Below are 13394 nucleotides of genomic sequence, written 5' to 3' on the forward strand. Positions count from 1 at the left end.
TGACCTTGACAGAAAGAGATAAGAGAACCAGTTTAAGCCTTCTCTGAAAGAATAACCCAAACATCATGAGTCTTCTGATTGTTTCTTTCACACAGAGAAGCTTCCAGAACCCTCTTGAATTAATTAAATAGGAAAGATATCTAGACATCAGATCAATACTTTCTGTACTAAGAAATGCAAACTGCAAGCTGAAGATTGAAGTCCAAAGAAGAAGTCAAGAGGGAGAGGCCCCCATTGGAAAGCCATGCCAGATAGGTTGTGGTCACCCAGCCCAACGGGGCCCACACTTCATAGAATCATAGAACCATAAAGTTGGAAGGGACCGTAAGGGTCATCTAGTCCAGCCCCCTGCAATGCAGGAATCGTTTGTCCAACGTGCCTTCTTTCTTGTCCGGACCACTGCTGCAACTCACCTTTCATCCTCTGAGACCCCCTCTTGTCACTACAGATGCTGTTGGTGAAGGAGCTGCGCAGCGTGTTGACAGCTGACCTGTATGGGAGGAAGAGACAAGGACCTCCTGCTGCTGAGACTGCAGGGCAGAAACATGACCCACCCCTTCATGGGTCTTCATTTCCCTTTGGTAGATAGTATAGGAAATAAATTCTCCAGGCTGAACCCAGGCTCCTGATCACTGTGGTCACCAACGTCTAGCTCAGGGGTTTTGTTTTGTGTGTGTGTGTTTTTTAAAAAATTAGGTAATTCAACAAAACATATTATCTTAAAATATATCCTTAATTTCCCCCCTCATTTCCTCCCTCCCATAAACAACCCCCCTTCCCCCCCGACTTCCCTCAGTTCCAATCTCTGGTTTCTCAATAAATGCTATTCTCTGCATGTTACAGAATTGTGTAAGTCCTTAATTTATCTAACTGATTATTATCAATAAAAAGTTTTGTGAGTGTTTCTTCGAGGCCTGCCAGGGAGTCCAATTCACTTTGCTGCATCTTTAGATACTTTGTAAAAGGTTCCCATTCCTCTTTTAAAGTCACAGTTATCCTTGTCCCGTAGTTTATGTGTCATTTTTGCCAGTTCTGCATAGTCCATCAGTTTCTCTTGCCATAATTCTTTAGTCGGGATTTCCTCAGTCTTCCATCCTTGTGCTATTAAGACTCTCGCCGTTGTTGGCGCATACATGAAGATGTTTTTCAACTTCTTTGTCAGGTTAGCTCAGGGGTTCTTAACCTTGGGGCCATGGATAGGCTTCAGAGGGGCCATGAACTGGGTGCAAAAAACCCCAATCCCCCTCATTTGATTTCTTTCCTGTTTCTTTCTGTATCCTTGCGTGCATTTTTCTGTGACCCAAGGCTTTCATCAGGTTCTCAAAGGAGTCTATGACCCAAAAAAGATTAAGAACCACTGATCTAGTTGATCCCTCAGACCCGGGCGACTTCTTTACATTTTCATAGAGAGAAATCCAAGGTATGGATGTTGTAATGTGAAAATGCTTCTCTCTCTCTCTCTCTCTTAATCTGATGCATGTGTCTGGAATACAACAGCCTTTTGTTTCCAGATATGTGCACACATTGATCCAAAATACAGGCAGATCTTTATGCGGAATTTGGATTTGCCTGTATGAAAATGTAAAAGTGAGGAGCAGAGGTGGAACTTCCTGGTATAGGAAATTCAAGGTCTACAGAGTTGAACAAGGTGTTGTTGTTTAGTCGTTTAGTCATGTCCGACTCTTTGTGACTCCATGGACCAGAGCACTCCAGGCACTCCTGTCTTCCACTGCCTCCCACAGCTTGGTCAAACTCATGTTGGTAGCTTCAAGATGTCCAACCATCTTGTCCTCTGTCGTCCCCTTCTCCTCCATCTTTCCCAACATCAGGGTCTTTTCCAGGGAGTCTTCTCTTCTCATGAGGTGGCCAAAGTATTGGAGCCTCAGCTTCACGATCTGTCCTTTCAGTGAGCACTCAGGGCTGATTTCCTTCAGAATGGAGAGGTTTGATCTTCTTGCAGTCCATGGGACTCTCAAGAGTCTCCTCCAGCACCGTAATTCAAAAGCATCAATTCTTCGGCGATCAGTCTTCTTTATGGTCCAGCTCTCGCTTCCATACATCACAACTGGGAAAACCATAGCTTTAACTATACGGACCTTGTTGGCAAGGTGATGTCTCACAACACCAAAGTCCACAGAAGTAGAAGAAGGAGGGCTGTCCTTTCTTTCACCCCTCAAGGCAGCTCATATGGGCACGAAATAGAAGGGACAGGATAGGCTGAAGCTTTAGCGAGTGTTTAGGGTGAGATTTCTTGATAGGAATCCGAGGATGATGTACTTACCAGATATTGTTTAGCTCTTCAGTCACAGGCTTATTATCCACAGCTTCTAAGGTATCACCTGCTGTTCTGCACTTCAGCTGGCCCAGGAACTAGGAAGACCAGGGAAGGATACAAGTAAGGAACAAAACTGGGAGGACGGCAGCCAGCAGCTACCGTATTTTTCGCTCTATAGGACGCACCCGACCATAGGACGCACCTTGTTTTAGAGGGGGAGAACAAGAAAAAAACACTCCTCCTCTCTGCTCAGCGCCCCTTCAGCGAAGCGGCAGGAGAAACGGAGCCCCTTCCATTTCTCCTCCCGCTTGGCTGAAGAGGTGCTGCACAGCTCTCCCGCTCTCCTGGCTTCAGCAAAAGGAACACGAAGCCTCCGGAGCGTAGCGGGAACTCGCGCTGCACTCTGAAGGCTTCAGGCGGCTATCCCTGAAGCCTGGAGAGCGAGAGGCGTCAGTGCGCACCAACCCCTCTCCCTCTCCAGGCTTCAGCGAAAGCAACGCGAAGCCAAGGAGCGCAGAGGGAGCTATCCCTCTGCGCTTCGGAGGCTTCGCGTTGCTATCGCTGAAGCCAAGGAGCCTGCATTCGCTCCATAGGATGCACACACATTTCCCCTTATTTTTTGGAGGGGGGAAAATGCGCCCTATAGAGCGAAAAATACAGTATTTGCTGCTGTCCAGTAGGGGTGCTCCAAGGATGCAAATCTAAAAAAAAAAGGTAGTATAAACACTGACAACAGGGAAACAGTGGCTTGTGAGTGCTCCAGCTGGAGAACAGCCTTTACCAAAGGCTTTGAAGACTGTGATGGCCTGGGATTCCGATTCGGAGGATGAAACAGAGGAATCCCAGCCTGCACAGGAGTCCCCGCCTCCAGGGCCGGCTGAACTGGGGCAAGGCCTAGAGGCTGAAGAGCCTGCACCTGTGGCAGTGCAGCAGGAGCTGGCCCCAGGTGAAGTCCTCCTGGCCCCAGAGGGGCCTGATGACTCAGTGGCCACAGGTGAGCCTCCTCCAGGGCCCAGTAACCCTTCGGCCTCTCCTGATCTGCAGAGGCTTAGGGCAGAGAGGCGAAGGGAACTAGTTGCCCCCAGGAGGAGTGCTCGCCTTAAGGCCAGAGTAGGCGGGACTCCTGGGGGTCGGGACCGCCCCTGACCTTAGAAGAGGATAAAAGCCCACTCATCCCGGCCCCAGGTTGCGGGAGCAACGTCGTTGTTGGCTTCGGACCTTCCTGTGATCCTGATCCTTGCTCGGCCTCCTGTTCCTGACTAACCGGTACTCCTGTTCCCTGCTCGGCTTCCTGTTCCTGACTATCCAGTACTCCTGTTCCCTGCTCGGCCTCCTGTTCCCGACCATCCGGTGTTCCTGTTACCTGCTCAGCCTTCTGTTCCAGCGTTCCTGTTCCCGCCCGTCTCTCTGCATCGGACCTCGCCCCGCTTCGTGTGGACTCTGCTACACTCACGGTACCTTACCCCCGGGACCAGCACAGTTTGCTCCCGCCACACCCGCACTCCCCCTTCGTAGGGGTGCGTTCGGGAAGAGCCAGAGGCCATGGAGGACCAGGCGGCTGCACTGGTGACTTTGGCCCAGGAGAACCAGGCCTTAACTCACACCGTGCAGCAGCTCAGTGACGCGGTCGTGGCACTTCAGCAACGCTTAGAAGCCCTACCGGCTCCTGGGGCCGACGCCCCGACTCCTGGCAAGTACCCAGTGGCTTTGCCTGAGAAATTTGATGGAGCCCTGGCCAACTTTCCTATGTTCCTGGCCCAGGCCAAGCTATATATTCAGGGGCGAGCCCGGAACTTTCCTGACGACCGCACCAAGGTGCACTTTTTGATTAGTTTGTTAAAGGACCAGGCGGCCAAGTGGGCGTTGCCGCTACTCAGGCAAGACTCCCCCTTGCTGGCAGACTATACGGGGTTTTGCAATCGTTTGGAGGCCGCGTTCGGCAACCCCCAGAAAGGGAGTCAAGCCAACCGGGCGATTCGGCGGTTGAGACAGGGCAAGTCCACGGTGGCCGCATACACCACAGAATTCCGGCTGCTGGCACAGGACTTGACCTGGAACGACTCGGCTCTCCGGGACCAGTATCTCGAGGGGCTTTCAGATGAGATACTGGACCAGCTGGCCACGATGGAACGCCCCACCACGCTAGACACCCTTATCCAATGGAGTCTACAGATTGACGATCGGCTGGAGGACCGGCGTCAGGCTCGGGACCGCCGGCACCTCCAGTTCTTGGCCCCAGTGTCGACCAGCAGCCCCACGGGCCCAGCTAAGTCATTGGAGGAACCTATGCAGCTTGGGGCAGTGCGGCCACGCCTCTCCCCCGCAGAGAAGTCGCGGCGTCGGGAGGGGAATCTTTGTCTCTATTGTGGCGGAAGCGGACACTATGCAAGGTCCTGTCCTGAGAAACGCCAGCCGCAGGGAAACCACCAAACCCCAGTAGCTGATGGCCCTGGCTACCTGGGGTCCCAAACAGCACAGAATGGGGCCGCACCAATTGAATTACAACACCTTATGGTTCCGGTACATCTATACCCTCCAGGAGGGCCATGGATTCTTACCCATGCGCTGGTGGATTCGGGCGCAACCCGCTCTTATATGGGCGCTGCTTTTGCTGCCCAGCATCGGGTGCCACTGCGGAACAAGCCAGAACCGGTGCAGGTGGAGGCAATCGACGGACGGCCCCTGCGTTCGGGTGCCGTCACTCAGGAGACCCAGCCCCTGGTCCTGTGCCTCCAGCAGCACCGTGAGATGCGAACTCTGGATATTGCCTCCATGCCCCGGTTCCCCCTGGTGCTTGGGATGGACTGGCTGGAGGCTCACAATGTGCGGATTGACTGGGTCAAACGGACTGTACACTTCCCAGACCCCAGTTCTCCTGCTGAGACTGAGATGCTAGCAGCTGCGCCCACTGAGGAGGTTGCTGCAACGCTCCCCGCTGAATACCGGGACTATCACGACGTGTTTGAGGAACGGGGGGCAGACCAGCTGCCGCCGCATCGGTCCTTTGACTGTGGCATAGACCTCCAGCCCGGAGCGCCTCTACCGGTGAGTCGCTTATACTCGTTAACAGAGCCAGAGCGCGAGGCTTTACAGGACTTCTTGCGCAAGAACCTGGAGCGTGGGTTCATTAGGCCTTCTACCTCGCCCACTGCTGTGCTTTGTTAAAAAGAAATGTGGGGAGCCTTTGCCATGATTACCGGGCCCTGAACAAAATCACCATCCCGGACCGGTACCCTTTGCCCCTTATTTCGGAGTTACTGGAGCGGGTGCAAGGGGCGCAGGTGTTCACCAAGCTAGACCTCCGGGGTGCCTACAATTTGATTCGGATCCGCGCCGGGGATGAGTGGAAGACCGCATTTGGGACCCGGTACGGACAGTTCGAATACCTGGTTATGCCCTTTGGTTTGTGCAACGCGCCTGCTGTGTTCCAACGGTACATCAACCACGTGTTCCAGGACTTGCTAGACAAGTACGTGGTGGTGTACTTGGATGACATTCTGGTTTACTCCCGTGACCCGGCATGCCACGAAGGCCATGTCCGGACCGTGCTGCAGCGCTTGCGCGAGCATCGTCTGTATGCAAAGCTCAGCAAGTGCGAGTTTCATCAGCGGTCAGTGGACTTCCTGGGTCACCGACTCTCACCAGGTGGGGTGCAGATGGATCCTGGGAAGGTGGCAGCAGTTCGAGAATGGGCGGCACCTTGGAACCGCAAGGACCTACAGCGTTTCCTGGGGTTCGCCAACTATTACCGAACCTTCATTGCGGACTATCCTCACCGCACCACCCCGTTGACCCGACTACTGCGCCCCAAGATGCCGTTTTCCTGGGACAAAGAGGCGGAGGAGGCGTTTCAAGGGTTGAAGGCCTGTTTCCAGAGAGCGCCAATCTTGCAACATCCGGATCCTTCTCGACCCTTTGTGGTAGAGACTGACGCCTCCAGTACGGCTCTCGGTGCCGTCTTGTCTCAGCAGCACGGACCGGAAACGCCACTTTTACCCTGCGCCTTCTATTCCCGCCAGCTCCTCCCAGCGGAGCGTAACTATACTGTGTGGGAGCGGGAACTACTGGCCATCAAGGTAGCCTTTGAGGTCTGGCGCCACCATCTTGAGGGGGCACGACATCCGGTGGAGGTGAGAACCAACCACCGGAACCTGGAGTACCTCCAGACCACCCGCAAGCTGAACCAAAGACAGATCCGGTGGGCGTTGTTCTTTTCCCGGTTCCAGTTTCGGATCCGCTACATCCCTACTCTCAGAATCAGAAGGCGGATGCTCTGTCCCGGAAACCTGAAGACAACGCAGACACGGTACAGCAAGCAGAACCCACCACGATTCTACCTCCGGCTACATTCCTGGCCACCCAGGAGGCGCAGCCACTGCAGGTTCGGGTGCGGGAACAGCAGCGGGTCGACGCTTGGGCCCAGGATCATCTCCGGGAGCTGGCTGAAGGGTCCAGTCCACAATATCCGGTGCTGGTCCTGCATCAGGGCCTGCTGCTGCACCACGGTCGTCTGTACGTCCCGCCAGGGACACTACGGCTGGAGGTTCTCCGGATGGCCCATGATGCCCCAGCAGCGGGGCACTTTGGACGGCATCGGACCACCCATTTGGTCAGTCAGGAGTTTTGGTGGCCCCGCCTGAAGACTGACGTGGCTCGCTACGTTGCTGGTTGTGATGTCTGTCGTTGCGCCAAGGGTCCTACCGGGCGACCCCCCGGCCTACTTCAGCCATTGCCAGTTCCACCGCGCCCTTGGCACACGGTTTCGTTGGACTTTGTAGTGGAATTACCCTCGTCTCGTGGCTGTACCTGCCTTCTGGTTTTCTCTGACCATTTCACCAAGATGGTACACTGCGCTCCCTGTCCATCTGTACCCACAGCCAAGGAAACTGCGCAGCTGTACCTTCAGCATGTCTTCCGCCTGCATGGACTACCTGAGCGCGTGGTGTCCGACCGGGGCGTTCAGTTCACATCCCGGTTCTGGCGAGCATTACACCAGACCCTCGGGACAGAGGTCTGCCTCTCGTCAGCCTACCACCCACAGACCGATGGCCAGACGGAACGGGCGAACGCGGTGCTAGAGCAGTACCTCCGGTGTTACTGCAGCTACCAGCAGGATGACTGGGTCGACCACCTGGCATTGGCGGAGTTCGCCTATAACAACGCGGTGAATGCGTCCACCCAGCAGACCCCGTTCCAGGCCAGCTATGGTTATCATCCACGGCTGTTTCCAGAGGTGCTGCCGGCATCCGCGGTCCCGGCAGTGACGGAGTGGCTTCAAGAGCTCCAGTCCCAGCAACAGCTTTTGGTGGAGCAACTGCACCAGGCCAAGGAAGTGTACAAAGCCCAGGCCGACCGCCACCGCCAGGTGGGGCCGGAACTTCGCGTCGGTGACCTGGTTTGGCTCTCCACTCGCCATCTCCACCCCTCTCGACCTTCGCGGAAGTTGGACGCCCGCTTCACCGGCCCGTTCCCTATCGTGGACCAAGTCTCTCCTGTGGCATTCCGTCTCCGGTTACCCGCAACCCTGAAGGTTCACCCGGTCTTCCACAGGTCCCTTTTGAGTCCTGTGGCCCCACCCGACGAGTTCCACCCGAACCGTCCCCAACCGCAGCCAGTGTTGGTTCGGGGAGAGCCTGAGTACGAGGTGGAACGCATCCTGGACTCCCGATACCGCAGGGGAAAGCTACAGTATCTCATTGACTGGAAGGGGTACGGACCGGAGGACCGTTCCTGGGAACCAGCGGCCAACGTCCACGCACCTGCCTGCCTCCGAGAGTTCCATGCGACGTACCCCGGCAAGCCGGGTCCGGACCCTCGGTTGAGGGGGGGGCTGGGAGGGGGGATGGTGTGATGGCCTGGGATTCCGATTCGGAGGATGAAACAGAGGAATCCCAGCCACGGTACCTTACCCCCGGGACCAGCACAAAGACGCTCAAACTCAGGATGAAAGGGAGAAACGTGCTAAGAGGAAGGCATGCTTGGCAAACCCTCACCATGATCAACTCCCGTCTGGAAACCTATGTCCCCACTGTGGAAGGACGTCTGGATCCAGAATTGGCCTCCACCGTCACTTACGGACTCACTGTTAGAACCGTGTTTATGGAAGGCAATCTCACTCAGCTACAAGTGATCACCAAAGAAGAGAAGCTCCAAGGAGGAGAATGAATTTCTCAAGCTTATTGCCACAAGATCCATGGCCTGGATCCATGGCCACACATCAAACAGGACACAAGTGTTGTGTGATCTATACAACACACACTTCGTCCCCCATCAAAGGAGCCGGCGCTTTTCTGTTTTCCTATTCAGCTCCTATTCATCTGAGTCAAGAGATCTCCATCTTTGGGTCTCTAAGATCCTGAGAACCCCAGGTGGCCTCTTAGCCTCAGACACTATCTCACAGATGACCTATTGAAATTAATGATCTATGTCAAGCGAAGCCGTTAATTTCTTTGAGTCTGCCCCGAGCAAGTTAGTTGAACACAACCCATTAATCTACAGCTGAAGGCAATGGGGTGTTGCTTCCTTTGATACAGACTTGTGCAACAAACAACACCGTCTCCATGCAGAGGTCCCACAAACACACCCACCTCTTGACGCTGGAAATCTCAGAGAACTGAGCCAAGAGAAGCTACTCACTTTGGTGCACTTCAGCTGATTCGCCTGCATTTTCTTAATTCTGGCCATGTTCCTGGTTATATCATCCTCCTGGTCCTCTACAGTAAGAGTCCAAACGCATTGGGTCAAGATTTCCCCCTCTGCATTTCAACCTTTCTGTTTCTTGCCCAGGAACTGTGCACACACGCCCTCCTTCTGCCAGCTAGACCTTGTAAAAGCCACTTCCACCCTAAGAAGGAGCTGGGGTTGCGGGCTTCACGGCCCCACCACACGCACGATTGGTGGGATTCCTGGCCATGTCACCCCCTGGCCGGCCAATCAGCTGGTTCAGGGGGCGTGGCCTGCTCTATAAAGGCAGGGGGCGTGGCCTGCTCTATAAAGGCAGGATGCGGCCGGGAATCTCCCTCTTTGTTGCTCATCAGCTATTCTGGTTTCCCACCCTCCCGCCCTATAAGGTTTTTCATTCTTTGACCTTGTTATGGACTTGGTTGGTCGCTGTTGAGGGGCCTGGTAGGATTTTTTTCCACTTGGCAAATTGGCACCAGCCACTTGGTTTTCACCTACCTCGTAGCAAATTGTCACAACTTTCTGGGATTGGTGGTTAGGCATTGGTATAGTTCTGTAGATGGAAGAGGGGAGGTAGCACCATCACCTGCCCCACATATTGAAGAGCAGTCTGTTAAAGGATTCTAGGGGGCGTGGCCCTGTCCGAAGCCTAGGGAGGTGAGGGCCTAAGGCACGCCCCCTAACGGTGACCCTGGGGGAGTTCCTAGTTGATGTGCATCAGCAGGACTCCCCGTACTGGTGGTTAACCCTTCCCGGACTTCAAGTGGACGGGCTGAAGTCGGATATAGTCGGTTAGAACCAATGCCTAAGCCAATACCGCTCATCACCTGTAACCAATAAAGTTGTGGCCTTTTTTAGCCCATTAACCTTAATAATTGTGTCATTACTTCCACCTAGGGGAGGAGCGGACTGGCCACGCAACAGCTACAGCTGAGACCCTCAGCTGGGAGTAGAGGCCTGAAGGTTTCTGGAGTCTGGTGCAGCAAGGACCCCTTGCTTGCGCTCTACTAGATGCAAAGGGGTGGAGTGCGCTTAGCCCAGAGGGTCACCAATGTGCCCGTCAATGCCTCCTATGGTGTCCGCCAAAGGTCTCAGCAAATAACCCCTTCAAATTCAACGATGCACAAGAGGTTGCTGGCTCTCAGCTCCTGCTTGCATTGGCTTGGCCTCTCCTGCACCAAACTTTCCCTGTTAAACATGTCCACATTTCATTGGATTCTGGGATTGGACACTCATCTTCCCGTTCATTCGGAACTGGGGAGAGGGGCAAAGAGAGGTGCAAATGATATACGATGGAATTGAAAAAGATGTTCAAAATACCATATTTTTTGCACCATAACACTCACTTTTTTCCTCCTAAAAAGTAAGGGGAAATGTCTGTGCGTGTTATGGTGGGAATGCCTATGGGTGGCATGCCTACGGATTTTCCTCCTCTAAAAACTACGTGCGTGTTATGGTCGGGTGCGTGTTATAGAGCGAAAAATACGGTACCTTTTATTTAAAAAACACACACACACAGAAGCTTTTATTTTGGGAATTATAGGGACAGAAGTACCTAAATTGTATAGAAATCTACATCAGCAAGAATGGAAAGAAGGAAGAAGTCCCAGCAAAGGAAGAATGGATACAAAAACTTCTGGAATATGCAGAAATCACTTACCAGAAATCAAGATAACTAACTTTTTATCAAAGAATGGAAATGGTTGATTGAATATTTACAGATAAATTGTAAACAGATAAAAACATTAGCAGGATTATTGTAATAACCTGCAGTTTTATAAGCGCAGATATTTACAGTAGATAATTAAATGAGCAAGTTAAATGAATTTGGATATGCAGAAGGTATTTTAAAAAATAAATTTAAGGAACCGCAGAAAGAGGGGGAAGGAAGTCAAATTTTGAAATGATAAATTGATCATAAAACTAATAAAACGTATAAATTTGAAAAAAAAACAAAAACACAAAACCACAGCTCCTCTCCGAGAGCGAATGTGAAGATGGTGGTGGCAGTTGACGTAGGTCTCTCCCCCCCCCCCCCCGGTGGTGGGGCGACATCGTTTTGCATCCTTGTATCTTTTCCTGCTTTTAGAGGTGGCAGCCATTTTGGGATGGGCTCCCCACACCACTTCCTCAGAATTCCCAAAATTCCTGCCCGCCGGTCCCTAGCTTAGCCCTTCTCTAGAAAGCAGAACAGCTATAGCAAGGCCTGCCTGAATCTTTACACACATATACAAGAACCTGGTAGACAACATGGGATTTGTGTCATTCAAATCATGCCAGCACCAACACAGTTTCCCCCTTTGTTAAAGTCACTGGTGGTTTAACAGCAATCCTCAGACTTAGGAAATACAGTTCCAACCAAGGAAGAGTGGCAGATAAAATTAGCGAACTATGCTGACTTGGCAAATCTTACAGGAAGAATTAGGAGTCAGGAAGAATCAAACTTTAATCAAGAATGGGGGAGGTATATAATGTATTTGAAAAACTATTGTAAATAGTTATTGGTATCTGAAGAAGTGTGCATGCACACAAAAGCTCATACCAATAACAAACTTAGTTGGTCTCTAAGGTGCTACTGGAAGGTATTTTTTTATTGTAAACAACGACATTTATTAGTAGGTTTGACAGAAAACTTGTATTAAAATTTGAAGTATGAATAAGGACTTGTAACATTTTGAGTTAGTGAAGTGATGCAGAATGAAAATTAAAACATAAGGACCTATAAAAAAGGGGGGAGGGAAGTCAAAGGGAAAATGATGTTTGTATTTTGTTTATTTTTTGTTGTTATTCGTTGTAAAATTGAAAATGCAAAAATAATTTAAAAAAATAAAATAACGGCCTTTTCAGATCCAGGATTGAATTTGTTCTAACATGCTGTGGGGGACCCACATCTTAATGACCCCCCCCCGACACCCCTTTGGTAGGGTGATTATGCTGCTACTGCAACCTTCCTTAGGCCTAATAGCAAATATTTGGGACACAGCCAACTCCCACTCTCCTTGACCACTGGCTGGGGCTGAAGTTGAGCTGGATCTCAAAATCTGCTGGGCCACAGGTACCCTTGCCCTAGTGGATCCTGACTTGAAGGCGGAAGGGAGGCAGTGCCAAGAGTTTCCATATCTGCGGTCTCAACATTGGTCACAATTCTCCTAAGCAAACCTGAGATATGTAGAACTGGGGGGACGGGGAACCTGCTGCAAGGGGAACAATTAATTTAAAAACCACACTTCAAAGGTCAGCTGCTGATGTTACAAAATCAAATGGAAGACAAGCGAATGAGAGAGTTCACCGCTGAGGACGAGACGAGATTAAGCAAGAGTGTTAAATTAAAGGAAATCTTTCTAATTAACAGGAGCAGCTCAGCGATAGAACAAGTCGCTTTGGGAGGCTGGGAAAGTCTCCTTCCTCCAAGATTTTTAAAGCAAAGGTTGCAAAAGGTCCAGAGAAAGCTTTTAAGTCTATAAAATATTCAGTTGTAGGAGGGAGAGTTGGACTAGCTGATGCCAACTGAATGAAGACATGTGGACTTGGGAGATTTTAATTCTATTACCCTAGTTGAGTGGGAGGGCAAAGACCTTTCCCCTCTATATACCCTGAAGGTATAAACCAGGTGGCCCAGCAGACAGCGTTATGCTTGAGTCCAAAGCCATTCACATTTGCCACCTGCTCAAATTCTGGCGAACCAGAGCAGTGCACGGAAACGCCGTTTACCTTCCCGCCGGAGTGGTACCTATTTATCTACTTCACTTTGACGTACTTTCGAACTGCTAGGTTGGCAGGAGCTGGGACTGAGCAACGGGAGCTCACCCTGTCGCGGGGATTCGAACTGCCAACCTTCTGATCGGCAAGTCCTAGGCTCTGTGGTTTAACCCACAGTGCCACCCACGTGTGTGTATAAAATAAAATTTTCTCATTTACATTTCAAAATATTCATTTAAACAACCTTAAATCAATGACATCCCTTCTTCTCTTTCCGTGGTTCATTTTGCATACCCTACATCCCTGCATATTTTACACGAACTAAACCATTCAGTAATCCATTGTTACATCCATCAAAACTTATTTACACTGTTGAATTTATCTTAATGCTGCCAACGTTTTCAAATGTACACAATTTTCACCCATATATTCAGAAAACATTTCCCAGTCTTCTTTAAACATATATTCTTCTTGCTCTCTTATTCTATATGTAAAATCTGCAAGCTGCACATATTCCATCAGTTTAAGTTGCCATTCTTCTTTAGTTGGGACCTCGCTTGTTTTCCATTTTGGGGCTGGCAAAACACAGGGCACAGTAGTGGCATACATTAATAGTCTTTTTTGACACCTGGGAATTTCCCTCTGAATTATCCCCAACAGAGTGGACTCTGGGTTTTTGGAAAGGTACTTTTAAACATTTTTTTCAATTCATTATATATCATTTCCCAACTGGCTCTTG

The 13394-nt window shown here is 51.0% G+C and overlaps 1 protein-coding gene across 3 annotated transcripts in view; it reads right to left on the reverse strand.

The window, feature by feature from the left end:
• The window catches only part of CCDC159 (coiled-coil domain containing 159), a 29373-nt gene that overhangs the window by 3248 nt on the left and 12731 nt on the right, over positions 1-13394 (reverse strand). For all 3 annotated transcript variants that reach the window (XM_081176891.1, XM_081176889.1, XM_081176890.1), the window contains 3 exons: positions 8912-8988; positions 2282-2370; positions 414-490 (listed from right to left, as the gene is read on the reverse strand). In XM_081176891.1, the coding sequence (XP_081033017.1) occupies positions 414-490; positions 2282-2370; positions 8912-8988 (243 nt within the window). The remainder of the gene's footprint in view (positions 1-413; positions 491-2281; positions 2371-8911; positions 8989-13394) is intronic.

Source organism: Podarcis bocagei (assembly GCF_964188305.1).
Source record: "Podarcis bocagei genome assembly, chromosome: 17".
Lineage (NCBI taxonomy): Eukaryota > Metazoa > Chordata > Lepidosauria > Squamata > Lacertidae > Podarcis > Podarcis bocagei.